The sequence below is a fragment of the Stegostoma tigrinum genome, chromosome 1, assembly GCF_030684315.1.
Source record: "Stegostoma tigrinum isolate sSteTig4 chromosome 1, sSteTig4.hap1, whole genome shotgun sequence".
Taxonomy (NCBI): Eukaryota; Metazoa; Chordata; class Chondrichthyes; order Orectolobiformes; family Stegostomatidae; genus Stegostoma; species Stegostoma tigrinum.
The window spans coordinates 105278524-105298206 of record NC_081354.1 but is presented as its reverse complement, the minus strand read 5'-3'; the positions used below and the strand labels follow the sequence as shown (position 1 = coordinate 105298206).

Here is a 19683-nt window from a genome sequence, read left to right as displayed (position 1 = left end):
TGTGTCCCTAGCTCTGTGAGGCAGCAGTGCTAACTACCAAGCCTCTGTTCTGCCCCAAGTTGGGTGAAACAAAACATTCCTATTGCTGCAGTCTTTCAATGTTTGTTTGCAAATAAAATTCAGCTTCATACATAACTGTAATTAAGAGCCTCACAATATATCACACATCTTCCCATGTATGTTAAGATTACCTAGTGTACCATGCAATTATAATGGGTAAATTCTAAGTCAACAGATCACAATGAAACAATCCTACTTAAACATTTATAATCAAAAACTCTACCTGATGTTAGTATTTATCAGCAAACATTAAAAGTTATTCAATTTTCATCCATTACTTCATCCATTAATTTTAAAAATACATATTTAAAATCTTTAAGTTACCCAATTCTGTTGTTCAACTTGACCTTATTTTAACTCCATTTTTTTTAGGCAGAACCTTGAATCATTATAATTCTGAGTTTGCACAGTTAACAAAATTCCCACCACCATATAGCTCAGCTTCACTCACCCGAGAGAGGTGTAGGCCCCACTTCTCTTTCACTACTAGCAGTTCTTATCTGTTGTTATCTGCTTGCTGCGCCACTTCTCAATTCTGATCTTGTTTTTTAGACATGCTTCCTTGAAGTTCTCCCAAGGTGCCTAATTCCCTGATAAATTCTTTTTCAGTCACTAGATTTGGAAAACAAGAGGTAAAGAGAAAACAATAGCCAATACACAATGATGACAGCTGGGAGACTGAATCCTGTGACTTAATGTGCACAATGCACAAGAGAATATAATTACTTCTTTTAGTCTATTTTACTTGAATTCCTAAGTGCATTAGGGCACAGTTCATCCCAAATATCCTGAATGTACTTCCCTCTGTTACTAATGATCAGCTGTTGTTAGTGAGCCCTCAAAACGTCAGTGCCCTTTGGGATTATCTCTAACAGGGTATAGTGGCTTTAGCTTTTCGAATGCATTCAAGCCTGTTTAGATTTTTGAACTACAAGGGAGTTTACCTTCAAGAGAAGCAGATGGGAAACTGTAGTTACAGCCACAAATAGATAAATTATAATCTCCAGCTCCACAAATTATAATCTTGTTGCACAATGTTGAAATGGTCAGTATAAAGCAGGTAACTGAATTTTAAGATTACAAATCTTAAGTGTACATGCACTAAAGATAAAGTTGCCATAATCTTAGCAGATTATGGGGCTGTTCAGTCATTAGAGAGATGACTGGTGGCCATTTAACGTGAGGCTGACTATGACAAAGATGAGAGGAGAGATCGAGAAAGCGAATCCTTCATGGTAACCTCAGCTGGTGTGGGAATTGAACCTATGCTATTGGTCTCACTCAGCACGCAAATTAGCTGTCTTGCCAATTTAGCTAACCAAACCCTCATATGTCCTGCGCCTAATGAAACAAAACTTAGAGTTTACATAGATAGTTCATGAGCATCCTTTTCTGGAACAAAAGGAGGCTGTTTGGCTTGTAGTATATGTGCTAGTTTCTCTGTGAGAGCCAGTTCAGTTTCCCCACAGTACATTCCAGATCCTTATTATTTGCTACAACAGAAATGTTTTTCCCCATGTCGCTTTAGAATCTTTTGACACTCACCTCAAATCAGTGTCATCATGTTCTCAATCTTATCAACAGAGGACCGTATTTTTCACTGTACTCTGTCCAGACTCCCAGCTGTCACCACTGTGTATTGGCTATTGTTTTCTCTCCACCAGACTCTTTGCCAGAGTCCCCCAAAATTTTGATCACCATTATGAAACCTCTTAAAATCTGTATTGCTCTAGCTTCTTCAATCTGCCCATGTAACTGATTCCTGGAATCTTTGAGTCTTTTCTGCACCATCTTTAAAATTTCTCATCCTCCTTAAAACATGGACATAACACTCTAATTGAGGTAATTATGTTTTTATAAAAGCTTACTATCTCATCTTGCTTTTGCATTCTATGTAAGTTTTTAGAAAATCTAGGATGTCATATAACTTAGTCACTTCCTGAACCTGCCCTGCTATCTTCAAGAATTGTGACCATATATCTTCAAATTTCTTCATTTCTGCACCGTCTATAGAATCTTACTTTGTATTCCTATTTTCATTGTTCCAACAAAAATGTACCTCTTCACACTTCTGTGTATGAAATTTCATCAGCCATACCACCAATTTCTGTCTCTTGAAATCTATCATAATCGGCCTCTGTGTTTGCAATATGGCCTATCATGCACAAATTTTGAAATTGCAGCCTGCACACCCAAATCAAAGCCATTTAATACAGATTTTTTAAAAAAGGTGCCTGTACTAATCCCTGCAGAGCATTACAAACTTTGTTCTAGTCCAAAGGCAACATCTATCACTACTATTTCCTGTTAGTCAGCCAACTTCATATCCATGCTAAAACCATCCCTTTGAATGAATAGATTTTAACTTTTGCTGCCAAGCATCACAAACTGAAATTCTGTGTCTAAAAATAAATAAGTAAAATGAGTATTATACATTTCAAAATAATTTTCAAAATAACATCTATCCATTTAATGTATATTGCATTTTATTTTCATTGAGGTTTTACTTAAAGGCTGAAGTCTCCCCAGAAACCTTGGATATCTATCTTTAGACAGATCTTTGATATTATAACCCAATTTTTGCTTTTAAAGCACAGTAACAGACAGTTTCTAGAACTGCTTTTGTACTGTGCTGTCAGCCAATGATGGAATATTTCTATTTAGTTTCTAGCAATTTTTACTGAGTTTTTTCTGAATTATTTCAAATGTAGCTAAACAGCTAGAGTTTTTCAGAAAGGATATTCTGACGTAGATGAAGTTATAATTTCCTTGAGCATTGCTGAAAAAAGACATGTTTTGTTAAAACTTTTCATTTTTATGCTCACCAGGTTAGTGCATTCTCCAGGGCAGCACCTCCACTAGTCAGAGTCCTCTTGCCTCTCATACATCAGAAGTGCTGTTTTTGTACTATTTGTGAATTGTCCTCATGAAAAGCTTTCATAAATGTTTTTTTTCAGCAGTGTTCAAACTCTGTACTACCAATTGATAATGTATTTATTAAATACCTGTAGAGTCCCTTGCTTTGCCATATTCTCTTGCCTTGTTTGTCCAGCCTAAGTGCATCAGCATTCTGGAATTCCCTTTCTGATAAAATGGTGGGTCTACCTACAGCACATTGACTCTAGGAGATCAAGAAGGCATTTATCACTGTTTCTCCAAGGGTAACTTGGGCAATAAATACAGGCAGCGACACCCATGCCCCATGAGAGAATAATGAAACCTCACCTTATCCCAATTGACTTCCATTTGCCTCTAATTAGCACATATATATCCTCCTGTAATATAAAGCTATCCTTCTCACTATTTACCACCTCACCAATTTTCGTATTATCAACAAACTTGCTGAACATTCAAACCAAATTCATTTATATCTGTACCCAAAATAGGACCCCAACATTGATCTCTGCAGAACCCTGCTGGACACAGACCTCCACTCACAAAAACGTCCCTTGACCACCACCATCTGCTTCCTGCCACTCAGCCAGCTGTGTATCCAATTAGCCAAATTTCTTTGGATCCCATGGGCTCTTATATTTGCTATCAGTGCCCCATGAAGGACCTTATCAAAAGATTTGCTAACATCCAAGTAACAATGCATCTGCACAGCTGGTAGCCATTTTAAAAAATTCAATCAAGTCGGTCAGATGTAATCTCCCTTTTAAAAGTACTTATAATTCTAAAAATCTGTAATGCATTGCCTGGGAGAGTAGTTGAGATAGAGGTGGATAACCTAACAACTTTTAAAAGAAACTTGGATAAACACTTGAAATGTCGTAACATTCATGCCTGTTGGCCTAGAGCTAGTAGATTATTGGACTATTGGTGTCACAGTCCTGATGGGCTGAAGAACCTCTGGTGTACTTCAGGGCATCATGGTGGATCAGAGGGCAACCTCACAACGCCAAGGACTCAGGTTCGATTCTAGCCTCAGGTGATTGTCTGTGTGGAGTTTGCACAATCTTCCTGTGTCTGCGTGGCATTCTTCTGAGTGCTCCAGTTTTCTCCCAAAATCTAAAAATGAGGAAGTTAGGTGGATTGACCATATTAAATTGCCCATTGTGTTCTGGGATGTGCAGGCTAATGGATTAGCCATAGGAAATGCAGGGTTACATAGGCAGGGTGGGCCTGGATGGGATGCTGTTTGGAGGGCCAGTGTAGACTAGATAGGCTGAATGGCCTGCTTCCACACTGGAGAGGTTCTATTATACATAGGAACAGTTAGCTGAAGTTTGGCCAAAGTAAATTTTTAGGTTTTTTGCACACTGGCATAGCTAGAAGTTCACTGATTAAAACCATTTGTCATAATAATTTAGAGTGGACTAGATTCTCACTACTCACCTAGCTATGATCATCCTCTCTGATAAAGTATTATCTTACAAGATTGTCTACAATTGAGTGGGAAGAAACATTGTTGTTCATGACAGATCAGCTTCTCAAACTTTAGTTTTCCTGCTTTTCTAATCAAACTTGAACAAAATGATAATTGCTCGAAATACAAATCAGATTGCCAGGAGTATGGAATGTTAAAAGGAGTTTTAATCACATATTTTCTGATTTTCAGAATAATTGATAAGATAGATTGGAAAAAGTTTCTATGTTGGGAGAGTTGAAGATACTTAGACGTAATCTTCAAATTAGAAATAGACCATTCAGGAGGTATGCTTCACTCAGAGGGCGATGGATGGACGAAGTTCTGTCCCAAGAAAACGGTAGATGCTAATTATTCTAATCTAAGGTGAATAGATTATTGCTAGTCATGGATATGAAGGCATTTAAAGTATTGGCAAGTGAATGAAGTTTTGGTACAGATTAGTCATGATCTCGTTGAACGACAGAGCTAGTTTATGGAGCTGAAAGACCTATTCCTGTCCCCTTATACACTGGGGCTGACTTGATTACAAACAGCAAATACTTAGCGTGTCACCCTATGGTACCTGTGCATTTATCTATCTATTGGTATTGCTGGAAATTAATATTAGCATAAATTTTAAAAAAGCATTCTGGAGTGCAGTTTCTAACTAAACCTTTTGAGGTAGAAAATGTGACTAACCAAACCAACTTGATGCTGATACAGGTTGATAATAAAAATAATGAAAAGTTATCTCACCAGTCAATGAATTCATAACAAGGAAACTTAAGTTTGGCATTTGAATGAAATGCAGAAGAGATTGGAAGTATTTATAGCTGAATTTATTATAGTACTGAATGCATTCAGACAACTTCTATTGATGTTTTCAATGTTAAACTTCCACCTTGAAGCTTAACTGACAATTAGAGCAATGCTGAACATAAGAATGAGAACAGCAGGAAAATAGATTATTGTAGACTGATTTTATGTATAGCAAGCATCATTTGTTTGCAGTGTGCAAAGTGATCTCTTATGCTAAAGGTTTTATGATTTGTTAACAAATATATTTTTATTTAATTGCATCATCTTCAGATATGTCTTGGATGATCAGTACACTAGTTCTTCAGGTGCCAAGTTTCCTGTGAAATGGTCACCTCCTGAGGTGCTACATTATTCTAAGTTCAGCAGTAAATCAGACGTGTGGTCATTTGGTAAGAGACTTTTATCTTAAATGTGCAAGCAAATGTCTTGAAGTACACCTTCACACAGATGATGTTGTAACGGTAATGTCACTGGACCAGTAACCCAGAATGAAAGCCTCTTGCTCTGGGACATCGTTTCAAATCACCATGACAGCCACCAGAATTTCTGCGTGAGAATCGTCCCTCCCTTAAAGTTCACTCTCACCTGAGCCTGTGCCCCCTTATAATTGAAACATCAACCCTGGGAAAATATCTCCGATTATCCACCCTTTCCAAGCCTCTCATAATTTTGTAGGACTCTCAGGTCTCCTCTCAGCTACCGTCTGTGAAAACAGTCCTAGTCTTGTTAACCCTTCCTTGGAGCTAATGCCTTTGAAACCAGGCAATGTGCTGGTGAATCTGCTGTGCGCTGTCTACAAAGCTTCGACATCCTTCTGGTAGTGTGGTGACCAAAACTGCACATACCATTCCAAATGCAACCTAGTAAGGGTTTTTTTTATTGCTGAAGTGTGTTTTCTGACTCTTGTACTCCATGCACCAGGCAATGAAGGCAAGCTTGCCATATGCCTTCTTAATCACCTTGGCCACCTGTGTTACAACTTTTAGAGAACTGTGGACCTGCACGTCCTGATTCATCTGTATGTTAATGTTCTTAAGGGTTCTGCCATTTACAGTACAATTTACACCTAAATTTGATCCTCCAAAATGCATCACCTTGCATTTATAACATAGTGTGGAGCTGGAGGAATATAGCAGGCCAAGCAGCATCAGAGGAGCAGGACAGTTGGCATTTCAGGTTGGGACCCTGCTTCAGAAATGGAGTCCCGACTGGAAATGTCAACTTTCCTGCTCCTCTGATGCTGCTTGGCCTGCTATATTCCTCCAGCTCCACACTGTGCTGTCTCTGACTCCAGCATCGGCAGTTCTTACTATCTCTGAGTGAGTTATTACCTCGCATTTGTCTGGATTAAACTCCATCTGTCATTTCTGTGCCCAAGTTGCCAATCTTTCTATATTCTGTTGTACCCTTTAATAATTCTTGGCACGTTCAGCAACTCCACCAACCTTCGTATCATCTGCAAACTTACTAATCAGATCACCCACATTTTCCTCCAGATCATTTATATTGACTATAAACAACAGAGGACCTAAGACTTATTGCTGTGGAATAGCACTAGTTATTGGTCTTCATTCTGGAAAACAGCTTCCACCTTCACACTCTGTCTTCAATGACCAAGCCAGTTTTGTATCCAATTAGCCAGCCCACCCAGAATCCCATGTGATTTCAATTTTTGTACCAATCTGCCATGTGGGACTTTATCAAAAGCCTTACTAAAGTCTGTATAACCTACATTCACAGTCCTTCCCTCATCAATTATATTTGTCACCTCTTCCAAAAGTTCAGTCAGGTTCATGAGACATGTCCTTCAGTGTACAAACCATGCTGCCTATAACTAACTAATCCATTTTCTTCAAAATGTGCATATATCTCATCGCTCATAATCTTCTCCAAGAGCTTCCCCACCACAGAGGGCAGGCACACCAGCCTATAGTTTCCTGGATTATTCCTGCTTCCTTTCTTAAACAAGGAAACAACAGTGGCTAATCTGTAGTCTTCTGGAACCTCGCATGTGGTCAAAGAGGATGTGGAGATATCTGCTAATGCTCCAGCTATTTCTTCCCTTGCCTCTTGCAGAAGTCTGGGATAGATCCCATTTGACCCTTGGACTTGTTGGCCTTATGCAATTTAGGTTACCCAAAACTTCCTCCTTCAATATATTCACATAGTGTAGAGTATTCACACACTCAGACCTGACATCAACATCAGTCATGTCCTTCTTTTTGATGAATACCGATGCAAAGCACTCATTAAGGATCTCTCCCATTTCCTTTGGCTTCACGCATAGTTTCCTCCTTTGTCCTTGAGTGGGTCTACTTTTTCCTTTGCTACCCTCTTTCTTCTAATCCAGGCATAATGTTATGTATATAAATGCTCTGCTGTTACTCGTTAATAATAGACTCTAATGTCGGTTATCGGAAAAATGTTAATCTAACTGACCTGTAAGTCACAGAATTGTTACAGTGCAGAAGGGAAGGGCATTTGGTCCCTCATGCCTACATAGTTTTATTACCTAGTGCCAATATCCTGCCTTTTCCCCATATCCCAGTGCAGCATTTCTGTCCAAATAATCATCCTATGTCATCCTGAACATGAACACAGAAGTCTGCACAGATATGTAGACAGGTTAAACGATTGGGCAAAAACTTGGCAGATAGACTATAATGTAAGGAAAGCAGGAAAGTGGAGCTGAGTATTACTAGATCAGCCATGATTTCATCAGATGGTGGAGCAGACTCAATTACCTGAATGACCTTATTTTGTTCCTTCATCTTATTGTCATATCATGATATCTAGTATGCCTTTCTTAAGATGACTTTGTGTTCCGTGATCTTTCAATGACTGTTTTTAAATAAATTACTGCAGTAATTTTCAGAAAACTTGAAATAAATTCATGTTTCCACTTACATTTTCTGTTGAGTTTGGTTGGCTGGACGAGCTGGTTTGCTGTTCCGCAGATGTTTCATTACCATGCTGGGTAACATCTTCAGTGTAGCTTCCATTGAAGCATCGGTGTGTTTTCCCATCTGGCTGTTAAGCTCTGGTGTCTGTTGACCTGGATTGCCTCACTTCCAGCTTTCCTGCATAGTTGATTGTATTTGGGGTGAAGTTCTATGTATTTATTAATGGCTTTCTTCGTGGAGTGCCAGGCTTCTAGGAATTACCGTGTCTGTCTCTGCTTAGCTTGTCCTGGGATTTTGGTGTTGTCCCAGTTGAATTGGTGGTTTTCCTTATCCAAGTGGATTGAGATGAGTGCATAATGGTCGTGCCTTTTTGTAGCCAGTTGATGTTCGTGTACCTTTTGTTGTTAGTTTCCTTCCTGTTGGTCCGATGTAGTGTTTGTCACAGTCTCTGCAGGGGATCTTATAGAGTACATTGGTCCTGTCCTTAGCGGAGAGTGGGTCTTTAGTTCAGGTGAGCACTTGTCGTAGGGTTGATGTGGGCTTGTGTGCCACTGTGATGCCCAGTGGTCGTAGGAGTCTTGAAGTTAGTTCCAATGTGTTCCTGATGTAGGGTAGTGTGATGAGTGTGTTGGGGCATGTAATATCTTCCTGATGTTGATCGTGTAGGTGGCTTCTGACCCAGTTTTTTGGATATTCATTATCCTTGAAAACCTTGAAGAGCTCTTCGTCTTCCTCTTGGTGTAGTTCTGTGTTGCTGCAGTGTGTTGTTGCCTGTTTAAGTAGTGTTCGCGTGCAGCTTTGTTTGAGTGTGTTGGGATGGTTACTGTTGAAAGTTCAGTATCTGGTCCGTGTGTGTGGCTTACATTCTTAAAGAAATAGTAAAAATGAAGTGAATTCATGACAGGAAAAAAAACTGTCCTCGTCTGGTCTAGTTATAGTGGCTGTTGACTCACTAATGTGGCCGACTCTTCACTGCCCTCAGAAATGGCAAAGCAATGTGTTAGTCTCAGCAGTGATGTGTATGTCCCATGAAAGGATAAAGGAAATAATTTTCTGCCAAATAAATTTGCAAGATCTGTAATAACACAGATGAGTAAGGCCATCATAGTTTTTAAAACATCAACTAAAACTTGGTTATTAGAGACTTAAAATTTATTTCCATATGTAAGTTTTACAAATGGAAGTGTTTCTTACTATCCTCAAAATAAAACCCACAGGGAAAACGTGAAATGTTTCAATCACCTATTTAAATGCAGTTTATTTTTAACAGTAAGGGTTAATTGTCCAAATTCAAGTTATTTTGTTTGAGGCCTCATCTGTATTGAGCTGGCATACATGATTTTTCAACAACCTACTGCCAAATATTGGGTGCCTTTAAAACTAACCTTCCTGGTGAGATTGCATTTAACAATTATTCCAGCAGTAATTAACTTTACAAAATTTTGACATTTGGAAACAAAGGGAAGACTTATGAAAATCATGGAGGTCAGAATGCCCAAGATTAGAATCAACAATTTGTTTGGCACCACGCACACCATATTATCAATGTATTGTTTTCAAAGTTAAGATGGTTTTGTTCTTAGAAGAAATGCAAACTAACCCTCAGGTGAGTGGGAACCAAGGATGTTGCTATGAGTGGCGGTTCCTTCTCTGTTGGCCAAGATAAATTTAGGCAATTGATTGACTCAGGACGTAAGCACTCTCTTGAAATATGATTTATTGATAAGTGCCAGGCTCATAGAAGAGTACTCAGAACAGGTGGTGTTAGGGGAAACCCACAAAAGCTAGGCTAATTACACACTGAAATATTTGTGCTGGGGCTAAGGGAGTTAGGGAAGCTAAATCTGCATTGGAATATCTGTGCAGGGACCGAGAATAATATAAGCCAGAGTTGGGCAGATGGAAATTCTTCGTTGGGGAGTTTCCCTTGAGAGCATCTTCATTGAGCTGTCCTCACCAGGCAGATGGAAGATGGACCAGAAGGTGAGGATGAAGACTGACAAGAGTTGAACACCTCATCTGGAGAGCAGGAAGTTGCTTTCACAACTTTAACAAGATTGAAACCTTCCATGCTAGCAGCCTGTTTGTCCTCTGTTATCATGGAACCATCTTCAGTTGTCACCTTTCTTTATTTAACTATTAATGTCAAATTTAAACCACTGCTTCTTAATAATATTTGAAAGTTGCTTCCAGTCATCGAATGATTCTCATAAGTCATTGTGATCACAAACCTCAAAAATCAACAATACTTAAATTTATGAGTAAATACTGTGTAGCACATTGACAAATTTTCCAAAATAATCCATTGGATGGTGAGGCTGCCCGATTTTGTATGTAAAGTTGGAAAATTACTTCCAGACTATGTGCCCTTTATTCTATTTAGTTGCACATTCACATGAATGTATCCTTTCTTCAACCACTTGAATAAATGAAAAGTAGCAATCTGCTAAAAATCAGTTACTTCCCAGGGATAATTCAGTCTACCTTTTTCGGCCATAATGATTTTTTTCACGTATAAACTGAATACTTTGACCAAAGATTAATTTGTGTTTAGTAAAGTCAACAAATCTTTAATTTTCAGGTGTTTTGATGTGGGAGGTTTATAACGAGGGCAAAATGCCATTTGAAACCAAAACAAATGCTGAAGTTGTTGAGTTCATTTCGTCTGGTTGTCGACTGTATCGACCAAAACAAGCATCGAAGGCGGTATATGAGATCATGAATCAATGTTGGCATGAGGTTGGTGTGGAAATATTTTTGAACTGAATTTGGCTATTCCAGCAAAAAAAAATTGCCACTTTGATATCAGTGAATAAATTAACTATGTTGTTGTTTATCCGCTTATGCTACTTGTACTTGGATTTTCCATATCAGAAAATATGAGCATGACAGATAAAAGTAAACTGCAATACCCCAAGACTGTTCCCCATTCAGTAAGATGATAATTATTCTTACATGTCCACCATCCCATGATGATCTTTTGTCTCTTTGCTGAGAAATAGTCTATTGACCTGACCCTTAATAATATTCAAAGCTTGTGCATCCACACAAATTGAGAAGTGTTCAAAAGACTCTCAGCCCTTTGTGAGAAAAAGATATCTTACCATCTTTGTCTTACATGAGTGACTCCTTGTTTTTAAATAATGACCCCTGGTTCTAGAATCTGCAACAAAATAAAACCTATTTTTCACTACCACCCTGTTAAGGCCCCTTAGAACCTTGTTGTGTTTCAAGTCAACCAAGTCACCTCACACTCTTCTAAACTCCACTGGGTACCAGCCTCGTAGTTTGTGCAGAGTGGCACCAACAGTGTGGCTACAATTCCATCACCAGCTGAAGTTACCATGAAGGACTCTCCTTCTCAACCTCATGCCTTGCCCGAGGTATGGTGACCAACAGATTAAAACCAACAACAGCCACTTCCCTCTCTAATGAGAAACCAGTCCTGTGGTCTGGTAAAACTACTGTGATCTCACCTTTTCCTTTTAACTTGTTCAACTTTTCTTTTAATAATCCATGTTTTAGTCTGCTAATACTTCTCTGAACAGCTTCCAATGTATTTACATTATTCCTTAAATAACATGACAAGTACTGTATACAGTATGATGGAATTAATTTCACCAAAGCTCTGAATATTTGAAGACCAACTTCTTTTTTGCTTATTGTTTTATATTCAATTCTCCTTGCAATAAATAATAGTCTATTAGCTTTCCTAATTACTTATTGTATCTGCATAGTATTTTGTAATTCATGCACTAGGTTGCCCAGATCGCTCTGCATCTCCAGGGCTTTGTGATCTCTCGCCATTTAGATATTACATTTTCAGTATTTTGGCAAAAATGGAAATATTACATTTTTCCACATTTTCCCTGTCTTTCCCATATGTTTACCTACTAGCTTCACTTATGTGGAATTCTTTTGTAACTTCCCTGTACCCTCTTCATAATTTAGTTTCCTATCTATCTTTGTTTCATTAGCAAATTTAGTAATAATACCTTCACTTCTTTCATCCAAGTCATTTATATAAATTATTTTGAATCTCAGCTGTGATCCTTGTGGTATATCGCATGTTACATCTTGCAAGAAATTACATCTTTATGTCTACTTTTTTTTCTTGTTAGCCATTCAGTCTTTCCATCCATGCCAATATGTTGTCCCACCATCATGAGGTTTCATTTTCCACAATAACTTTTGGGTATGACATCTTAGCTAATGATTTCTAGAAATCTAAGTATAGTACATTTCACACGTTCTCCTTTATCCACAGCACGTTACTATTTCAAAGAATTTCAACGATTAAGTTCGCAAAGTGGCATTGGCTGCTTGATTATCTCGGACTTTTCTAAGAGTCCCTGCTATAACATTTTTAATAATATCTGTCATGGAAAGATAATAGAAGCTGTGGAATTTACTAAGATATAAATTCCTGCTTCTAACTGCCTGCCTCTTTAAATAAATGAGTTTTACTTGCTAGCATCTAACCTAACGGTATCCAATCCGAGCATGGGTAGAAAACACCATTTAGTGGCATTGTGCTGTTTTGAGTATTTCATTGACTCCAAGTTGTTTTCTGGATATATTAATGAACCGTGTACGATGGAAGTTAATTTACCTTTTTATGCTGTGTCCAAAATCAATTATGAAATGCTTGTGCAAAATCAGTGTGAATAATTGGCATGTGATAACTCCACGTTTGATGGGACCTAGTGATCTGAATGAGAAATAATTTGTTTTATTGTCATTCATGGCATTTGGGCATCATTGTCAAGGCCAGCATTTATAATCCATTCCTAACTGCCCTTGAGAAAGAAGTAGTGAGCCATCTTTGTTATCCATTGCGATCCAAGAGGATACATAAGCCAATTATGCTCTTAGGAATCATTTGAGTCCCAGGATTTTGATCTAATGACAGTGAATGAACAGTGATATAATTTCATGAGGATTGTGTCAGTTGGAGATAGCAAGAACTGCTGATGCTGGGTTGATGTTTCAGGTTAACACCCTCCATCAGGACTGGTGGAGGGGGAAGAGAGCTGGCAAATAAATAGAGGGAGGAGGAGTGGGGATTGGGGAAGGTAGGTGGGATGGTGATAGTTGGATGCAGGTAGTGGGGATTGGTCAGTGGGAAGGGTGCGCAGATAGGTGAGAAAGAAGATGGACAGGTAACGTCAGGTCAAGGAGGTGGAGATGAGAGGGAGGGTTGGACACGGGATGAGGCCAGGGACGGGCTGGGGAGATTTTGAAACTGGTGAAATCTATGTTGAAGCCGTTGGGCTGTAGGCTCCTGAGGCAGTTTGAAGTGTTTTTCCTCCAGTTTGTGTGTGGTGGCAATGTTACACTGGAGGAGGCCTAGGATGGACAAGTCACTAACTGAGTGGGAGATGGGGGTGGTTAAAATAGTTGGCAACTGGAAGGTGCTGTTGCCTATGGGGTCCAGAGCATAGATGCTCCACGAGTCGGTCATCGTGCCTGCCCTTGGTCTCACCAATGTAGAGGAGGCCACCTTGGGAACGATGGTTACAGTGGACCACTTTGGAAGATATATACAAGAATATTGATCTGATTTGGAAAGCTTGTCTTGGGCCTTGGATGGAATTGACTATCAACGTCAGTAACACCCCTTCTGCCGCTGACAACATGTACTTCACTTATGCTATTGCCATTGACCGTCTTGCTACTGCTTCCGCCCACGTGACCATTCCCATTCTCACAGCCAATCCCACGACAGTCTCCACCCCAGCTCCCAGATCCAGCTCTGCACCTAGTGCCAGCCCCAAGCCCTGCTTGTTATTCACTGTTACTCCAGACCTCCTCACTGAGGATGAATGGTCAGTTCTTAGTAAAGGACTCCCCTTCATTCTCCAGGGCTCACACATCAACAAATTCCATACAATCTGGATGTTGAACTCTTTTTCCACTGCCTCTACCCCTCTTTCTTTCTCCAGAAGTCTAACCCACCCTGTGCGGACCCCTTCTCCCACCAACAAACCCATCTTCCTGAACAGCACACCACGGCCTCCTACTCTCCCACTGACTTCTTCCTCTCCAACTGTTGCTGCGTCATTGACTGCCTCAATATCCTCTCACCCCCATTCACTCCAGCCTCTACCCATCAGAATATTCAGCCCCCCACTCCAACCCCAGTGTCACTGTCAAACCTGCTGATAGGGTGGAACATGGCGGTGGTATGGTATACTGACCTCTACATAGTAGAAGCCAGGTGCCAATGCTCTGATATCTCCTCCTACTGCCCCTGATTTATGACCCCATCCCTGATCACCAAACCATCACTTCCAGACTATCAATAATCTTATCGCCTCAGGAGACCTCCCACCCACAGACTCCAACATCATCGTTCCCTAACCCCACACTGCCTGTTTCTATTTTCTTCCCAAAATCCACAAACTTAACTGCCCTGGTCTTCCCATTGTGTCTGCCTGCTCTGATCTTTGCTTACTTTGACTCTGTCTTTTCCCCCAGGACCAGGACACAGCCCATGCTCTTCACCTCCTCCAAGACTTTCAATTCCCTGGCCCCAATACCTCATCTTCACACGGACATTCAATCCCTGTATACCTGTATGCCCCATACACATGGCCTAAAAGCCTTTGCTTCTTCCTCTCCCGCAGGCCCAACCAGTCCCCCTCCACTGACACCCTCATTGGCCTAACAGAACTTGTCCTTACCTTTAACAACCTTTCCTTGAACTCATCCCACTTCTGAAAAACTAAAAGTATGGCTACGGGCACCAGCTATGCCTGCCTCTTCATAGAATACGTGGAATAGTCCCTCCTCTGTTACACTGGCACCACTCCTCACCTCTTCCTCTAATAATCGATGTCTGACTGACTGTATCCATCCTGCCTTGTGCTCCCCTGAGGAGCTTGAACAGTTCATCAACTTTACCAACACCTTTAATCCCCACCCTATTTCAAACCCACCGACTCCTGTAGCTCCCCTGAATATACCTTCTCTCACCCAGCTCCTGCAATAATGCAATCCCTTACTCCCAATTCCTCTGCATCCGCCATATCTGCTTCCAAGATGGAGTGTTTCACTCCCGGACATCCCAAATGTCCTCCTAATTCATTGATAGCAAATTCCCCCTCCGTTGATCTACAATACCCTCAACCACATCTCCTTTTGCATTTCTCACACTTCTGCCCTAAAACCCTCTTGCCCCCAACAAAACTAAGGACAGAGTCCCCTCGTCCTCACATATCATGCCACCAACCTCCACATGCATGCATCATCCTCCAACACTTCTGCACCTGCAATCCGACCCCATGATGAGAAAGATAATTCCCTCCCCACCCCATCTGTCTTTTGTAGGGAACACTCCCTCTGCAATCCCTTGTCTGCTCTGCACTCCCCACCAGCCCCACCACATTCAACACCTTTGCCTGCAGCCAAGAAGGTGCTACACCTGCCACTACACCTCCCTCTCACCTCCATCCAAGGCCCGAGTCAAACTTTCCAAATCCAGCAGGGATTCACTTGTACATCCTCCAACCTAGCCTCTGTATCCATTGCTCCCAATGTGGCCTCCTCTATATCGGTGAGACCAAGCACAGATTTGGTGACCAATTCATGGAGCATCTGTGCTCCATACCCTGTAATCAACAGCACCTTCTGATTTGCCGACCATTTTAACTGCCCCTCCCACTCCCTTGGTGACATATCCATCCTCTGCCTCCAACAGTTTCACAGTGATGCCACACGCAAACTGGAGGAACAACACCACATATTCCACCTCTGGACCCTACAACCCAATGGCCGCAACGTAGAATTCATCAGTTCCAAAATCTCCCCATCCCAGTCTCATCCCATGTCCAACCCTCTCTTTCATCCCCACCTCCTTGACCTGACACTATCTGTCCCTCTTCTTTCTCACCTATCCGCCCCTCCCACCTCACTGACCAAACCCCGGACCCACTACCTGCATCCACCTATGACCACCCACCTACCTTCCCCTCAGTCTCACTCCTCCTCCTTCTATTTATTTCCCTGCTCCCTTCCCCCTCCCCAGTCCTGATGAAGGGTGCAAACCCAAAGTGTCGACTTTCCTGTTCCTCTGATGCTGCCTGACTTACTTTGTTTCTCCAGCTCCATGCTGTATTGACTCAGGATTGTGTCAGCTTGAATGAAAACTTATGGGTGGTGATGAATAACAGCATTCTCCTAGTTAACACCAAACTCCTAGTTAATAACATTGAAAAACCAGTGTAGACAGTGTTTCAAAAGTCTTCTAATGAGCTCTATAGTTAATCACGGAATCATTGTAGGCTTAACTCTACATCAACTCCACCTTTCTCCATCATTCCCATATCCTTTGACTTTATAAGAAAATATTCATCAACAAAAAATCCAAAGATTTATATCCCAAGGTAATGAATGTTGTCCTGAAAGTCGTAAATGGCCAAACCCTTATCTTGAGTCTAAGACACTTTGTTCTAGACTGACCAGCAGAGAAATTAGCACCTGAACATTGAACTTGTTTAGCCTTTTGAGAAAATTTTGTTAAAATTCAAGATTCATATTCTCCTAAACGCCAGAAATTGTAAGCTTATCCTAGTTGATCCCTCTTCAAATGACACCCCTCTCTTCACACAAATCAATCTATTGATCTTTGACCCTGTCTAAGGCAAATATCTGTTAGACTAGGTAAGGTCCCCAAAATTGCACAAAGTACTTCGGATAGGTTTCAATAAAAGGCCTCTAATTGTGGTTTATATTTTACCTTTATGTTCAACCATATTGCGACAAAAGTTAATATGAACTTTGCCTTTCTTAATGCTTGTTATTCCTGAATGTTAACTTTATGCGTGATGTACAAGGAATCTTCAAATCCTTCTATTTACTAGTCTCTCACTACTTAAAACTTTTTGTCTTTCTATTCTTCGTACCTAAGGAAATCAGGAAGGCAAAGAGGGGATATGAGATAGCATTGGCAGATAAAGTTAAAGATATTCCAAGGAGATTCTACAAGTACATTAAGAGCAAATGGGTAACTAGGGAGGTGGGAAGGGCCCTTAGATTAGCAAGGTCATCTTTGTGTTGGACCTCAGGAGATGAAAGTGATGCTAAATGAATGTTTTGTGTCAGATTTTAGTGTGAAGGATGAAATGGTGGAGAGTTGCTTTTGGTATTGGAGACCGGTGGCTAGCGGTGTTCCACAGGGATGGATTCTGGGTCCTTTGTTTGTCATTTATATAAATGATTTGGGTGAGAATTTTGCAGGTGTGGTTATTAACTTTGGACAACACTAAAATTGGTGGCATAGTAGACAGTGAAGAAAGCTTTCTAAGATTACAAAGGGATCTTGAACATATGGGTCTATGGGCTGAAAAATGGTGGATGAAGTTTAAGCTGGATAAATGTGAGATATTGCATTTTGATACAACAAATAAGTTAGGGCTTATACGGTATGGTTGGGCCTTGGGTAGTTTTGTATAATAGAGTAACCTAGGGCTGTAGGTGCTTTGAAGTTTGCATCACATAGACAGGATGGTTAAAAAGGTGTTTGGCACACTTGCCTTCATGGCTTAGTCCTTTGAGCAGAGGAGTTGGGAAGCCATGTTGAGGTTGTACAGGATATTGGTAAGCCCTCTTCTGGAATACTGTGTCTAGCTCTTGTCACCCAGTTATAGGAAGGATATTATTAAATTGGAGAGGTTTCAGAAGATATTTACCAGGATATTGCCAGGTATGGAAGGTTTGAGGATAGGCTGGGACTTTATTCACTGGAATGTAGGAGGTTGAGATGCTATCGGATAGAAATTTATAGAATAAATGAGGGGTACAGTTGTCTTTTCCCTGGGATAGGAGATTTCAAGACTAGGGACACATTTTTAAGGGAAGAGATTTATAAAAGATATGAGGGGTAAATTTTTTTACCCGGGTTTGTGTGTGGAATGCACTTCCTTAGGAAGTGATGGATGTGGATGCTATCACAACATTTAAAAGACATTTGGATAAGTAGATGAACAGGAAAGGTTTGGAGGGATATGGGCCAGGATCAGGCAGGTGGGGCAAGTATAATTTGGGATTATGTTCGGCATGGACAGTTTGGATCGAAGGATCTGTTTCCATGCTGTATGACTCTAACTCTAAGTGGATAATTTCTTATTTCCCCACATGTTTCTCTCTTTGCAACGTACTTGCCCAATCACTTAACTAATTTGTTGGCTTTTGCAGCCTCTTTTCATTTTCATGAGGCTTCTTTTTCTGCAGTTTTTCAACTTTGGCAAATTGAGTATATTATATCCATTTCCTTCATCCAAGTCTTAGATGTAGATAGTAAACAGCTGAGGCCCATTGATCGTTTCCCTACTCCAACAGTTACACCCTACCATTTCGAAAATGAGCCATTTATTCCTAATGTTTTCTATCTGATTTATCAATCCTCAAACCATGATAACCATTCCTAAATCCATGAAGCATTACAGTAAACCAATATTCTGACTCTGGCTTTGTGCTCACCTTCCCATTCATTTGTCCCATCACTAAAGATGACTGTGTAGGAAGAGAAACCAATGTTGTAGATGCTGCAGCTATGATCAATCCTACATAGCTGAGGAGTGGCATTGATGTAGAAAAATGTTCTTATTCTATATTGAATCTAACAATGGTTGAAGAAGACTAGGAGGGATAGTGCATTATAGTCACAATTATAGAGAATGTAATGTGACTTTAATTTGGTGCTGTATGTGGAGCAAAAATATGTGGGAGCTTTCAGTGATGGATTTGGGGAAAGATGGGCACAGCATGTAGATGAAGGGACAATTGGAGACCTGGTTGTGCACAAGCCAAACTCTAGACACTTGACTAGAGTTTAAATTATTTTTGATACTGATGTAAATCCTAAGTCACTGGAGCCTGGGAAAGTACCAGATGATTAGAAAATTGCAGTTGTAACCCCCTTGTTTGAAAAAGGATCAAGACAAAAGATGGAAAATTGTAGGCTGATTAGCCTAACCTCGGATGTTAAAATTCTAGAATCCATTGTTAAGGATGAGATTTCTAAATTCTTGGAAATGCAGGGTCGGGTTAGAACAAGTCACCATGGATTTAGAAAGGGGAGGTCGTGCCTGACAAACCTGTTAGAATTCTTTGAAGAAGTAACAAGTAGTTTAGACCAGGGAAACCCAGTGGATGTTATCTATTTAGACTTCCAAAAGGCCTCTGATTGGGTGCTTCACGGGAGGCTGCTGAGTAAAGTGAGGGCCCATGGGGTTTGAGGTGAGCTACTGGCTTGGATTGAAGATTGGCTGTCTGACAGAAGGCAGAGAGTTGGGATAAAAGGCTCTTTTTTTGGAATGGCAACCGGTGACAAATGGTGTCCCTCAGGGTTCAGTGTTGGGGCCGCAGCTGTTCACTTTATATATAAATGATCTGGATGAAGGGACTGGAGGCATTCTGGTGAAGTTTGCCGATGATGCAAAGAAAGGTGGACAGGCAGGTAGTACTGAGGAGGTGGGGAAGCTGCAGAAAGGTTTAGACAATTTAAGAGAGCGGTCCAGGAAATGGCTGATGAAATTCAACGTGAGA

At 40.5% G+C, this 19683-nt stretch overlaps 1 protein-coding gene across 3 annotated transcripts in view; it reads left to right on the top strand.

Moving 5' to 3' along the window:
- Nucleotides 1-19683, top strand: part of tec (tec protein tyrosine kinase) — a 152409-nt gene that overhangs the window by 128253 nt on the left and 4473 nt on the right. For all 3 annotated transcript variants that reach the window (XM_059647673.1, XM_059647671.1, XM_059647672.1), the window contains 2 exons: nucleotides 5501-5619; nucleotides 10715-10872. In XM_059647673.1, coding sequence (XP_059503656.1) covers nucleotides 5501-5619; nucleotides 10715-10872 — 277 coding nt within the window. The remainder of the gene's footprint in view (nucleotides 1-5500; nucleotides 5620-10714; nucleotides 10873-19683) is intronic.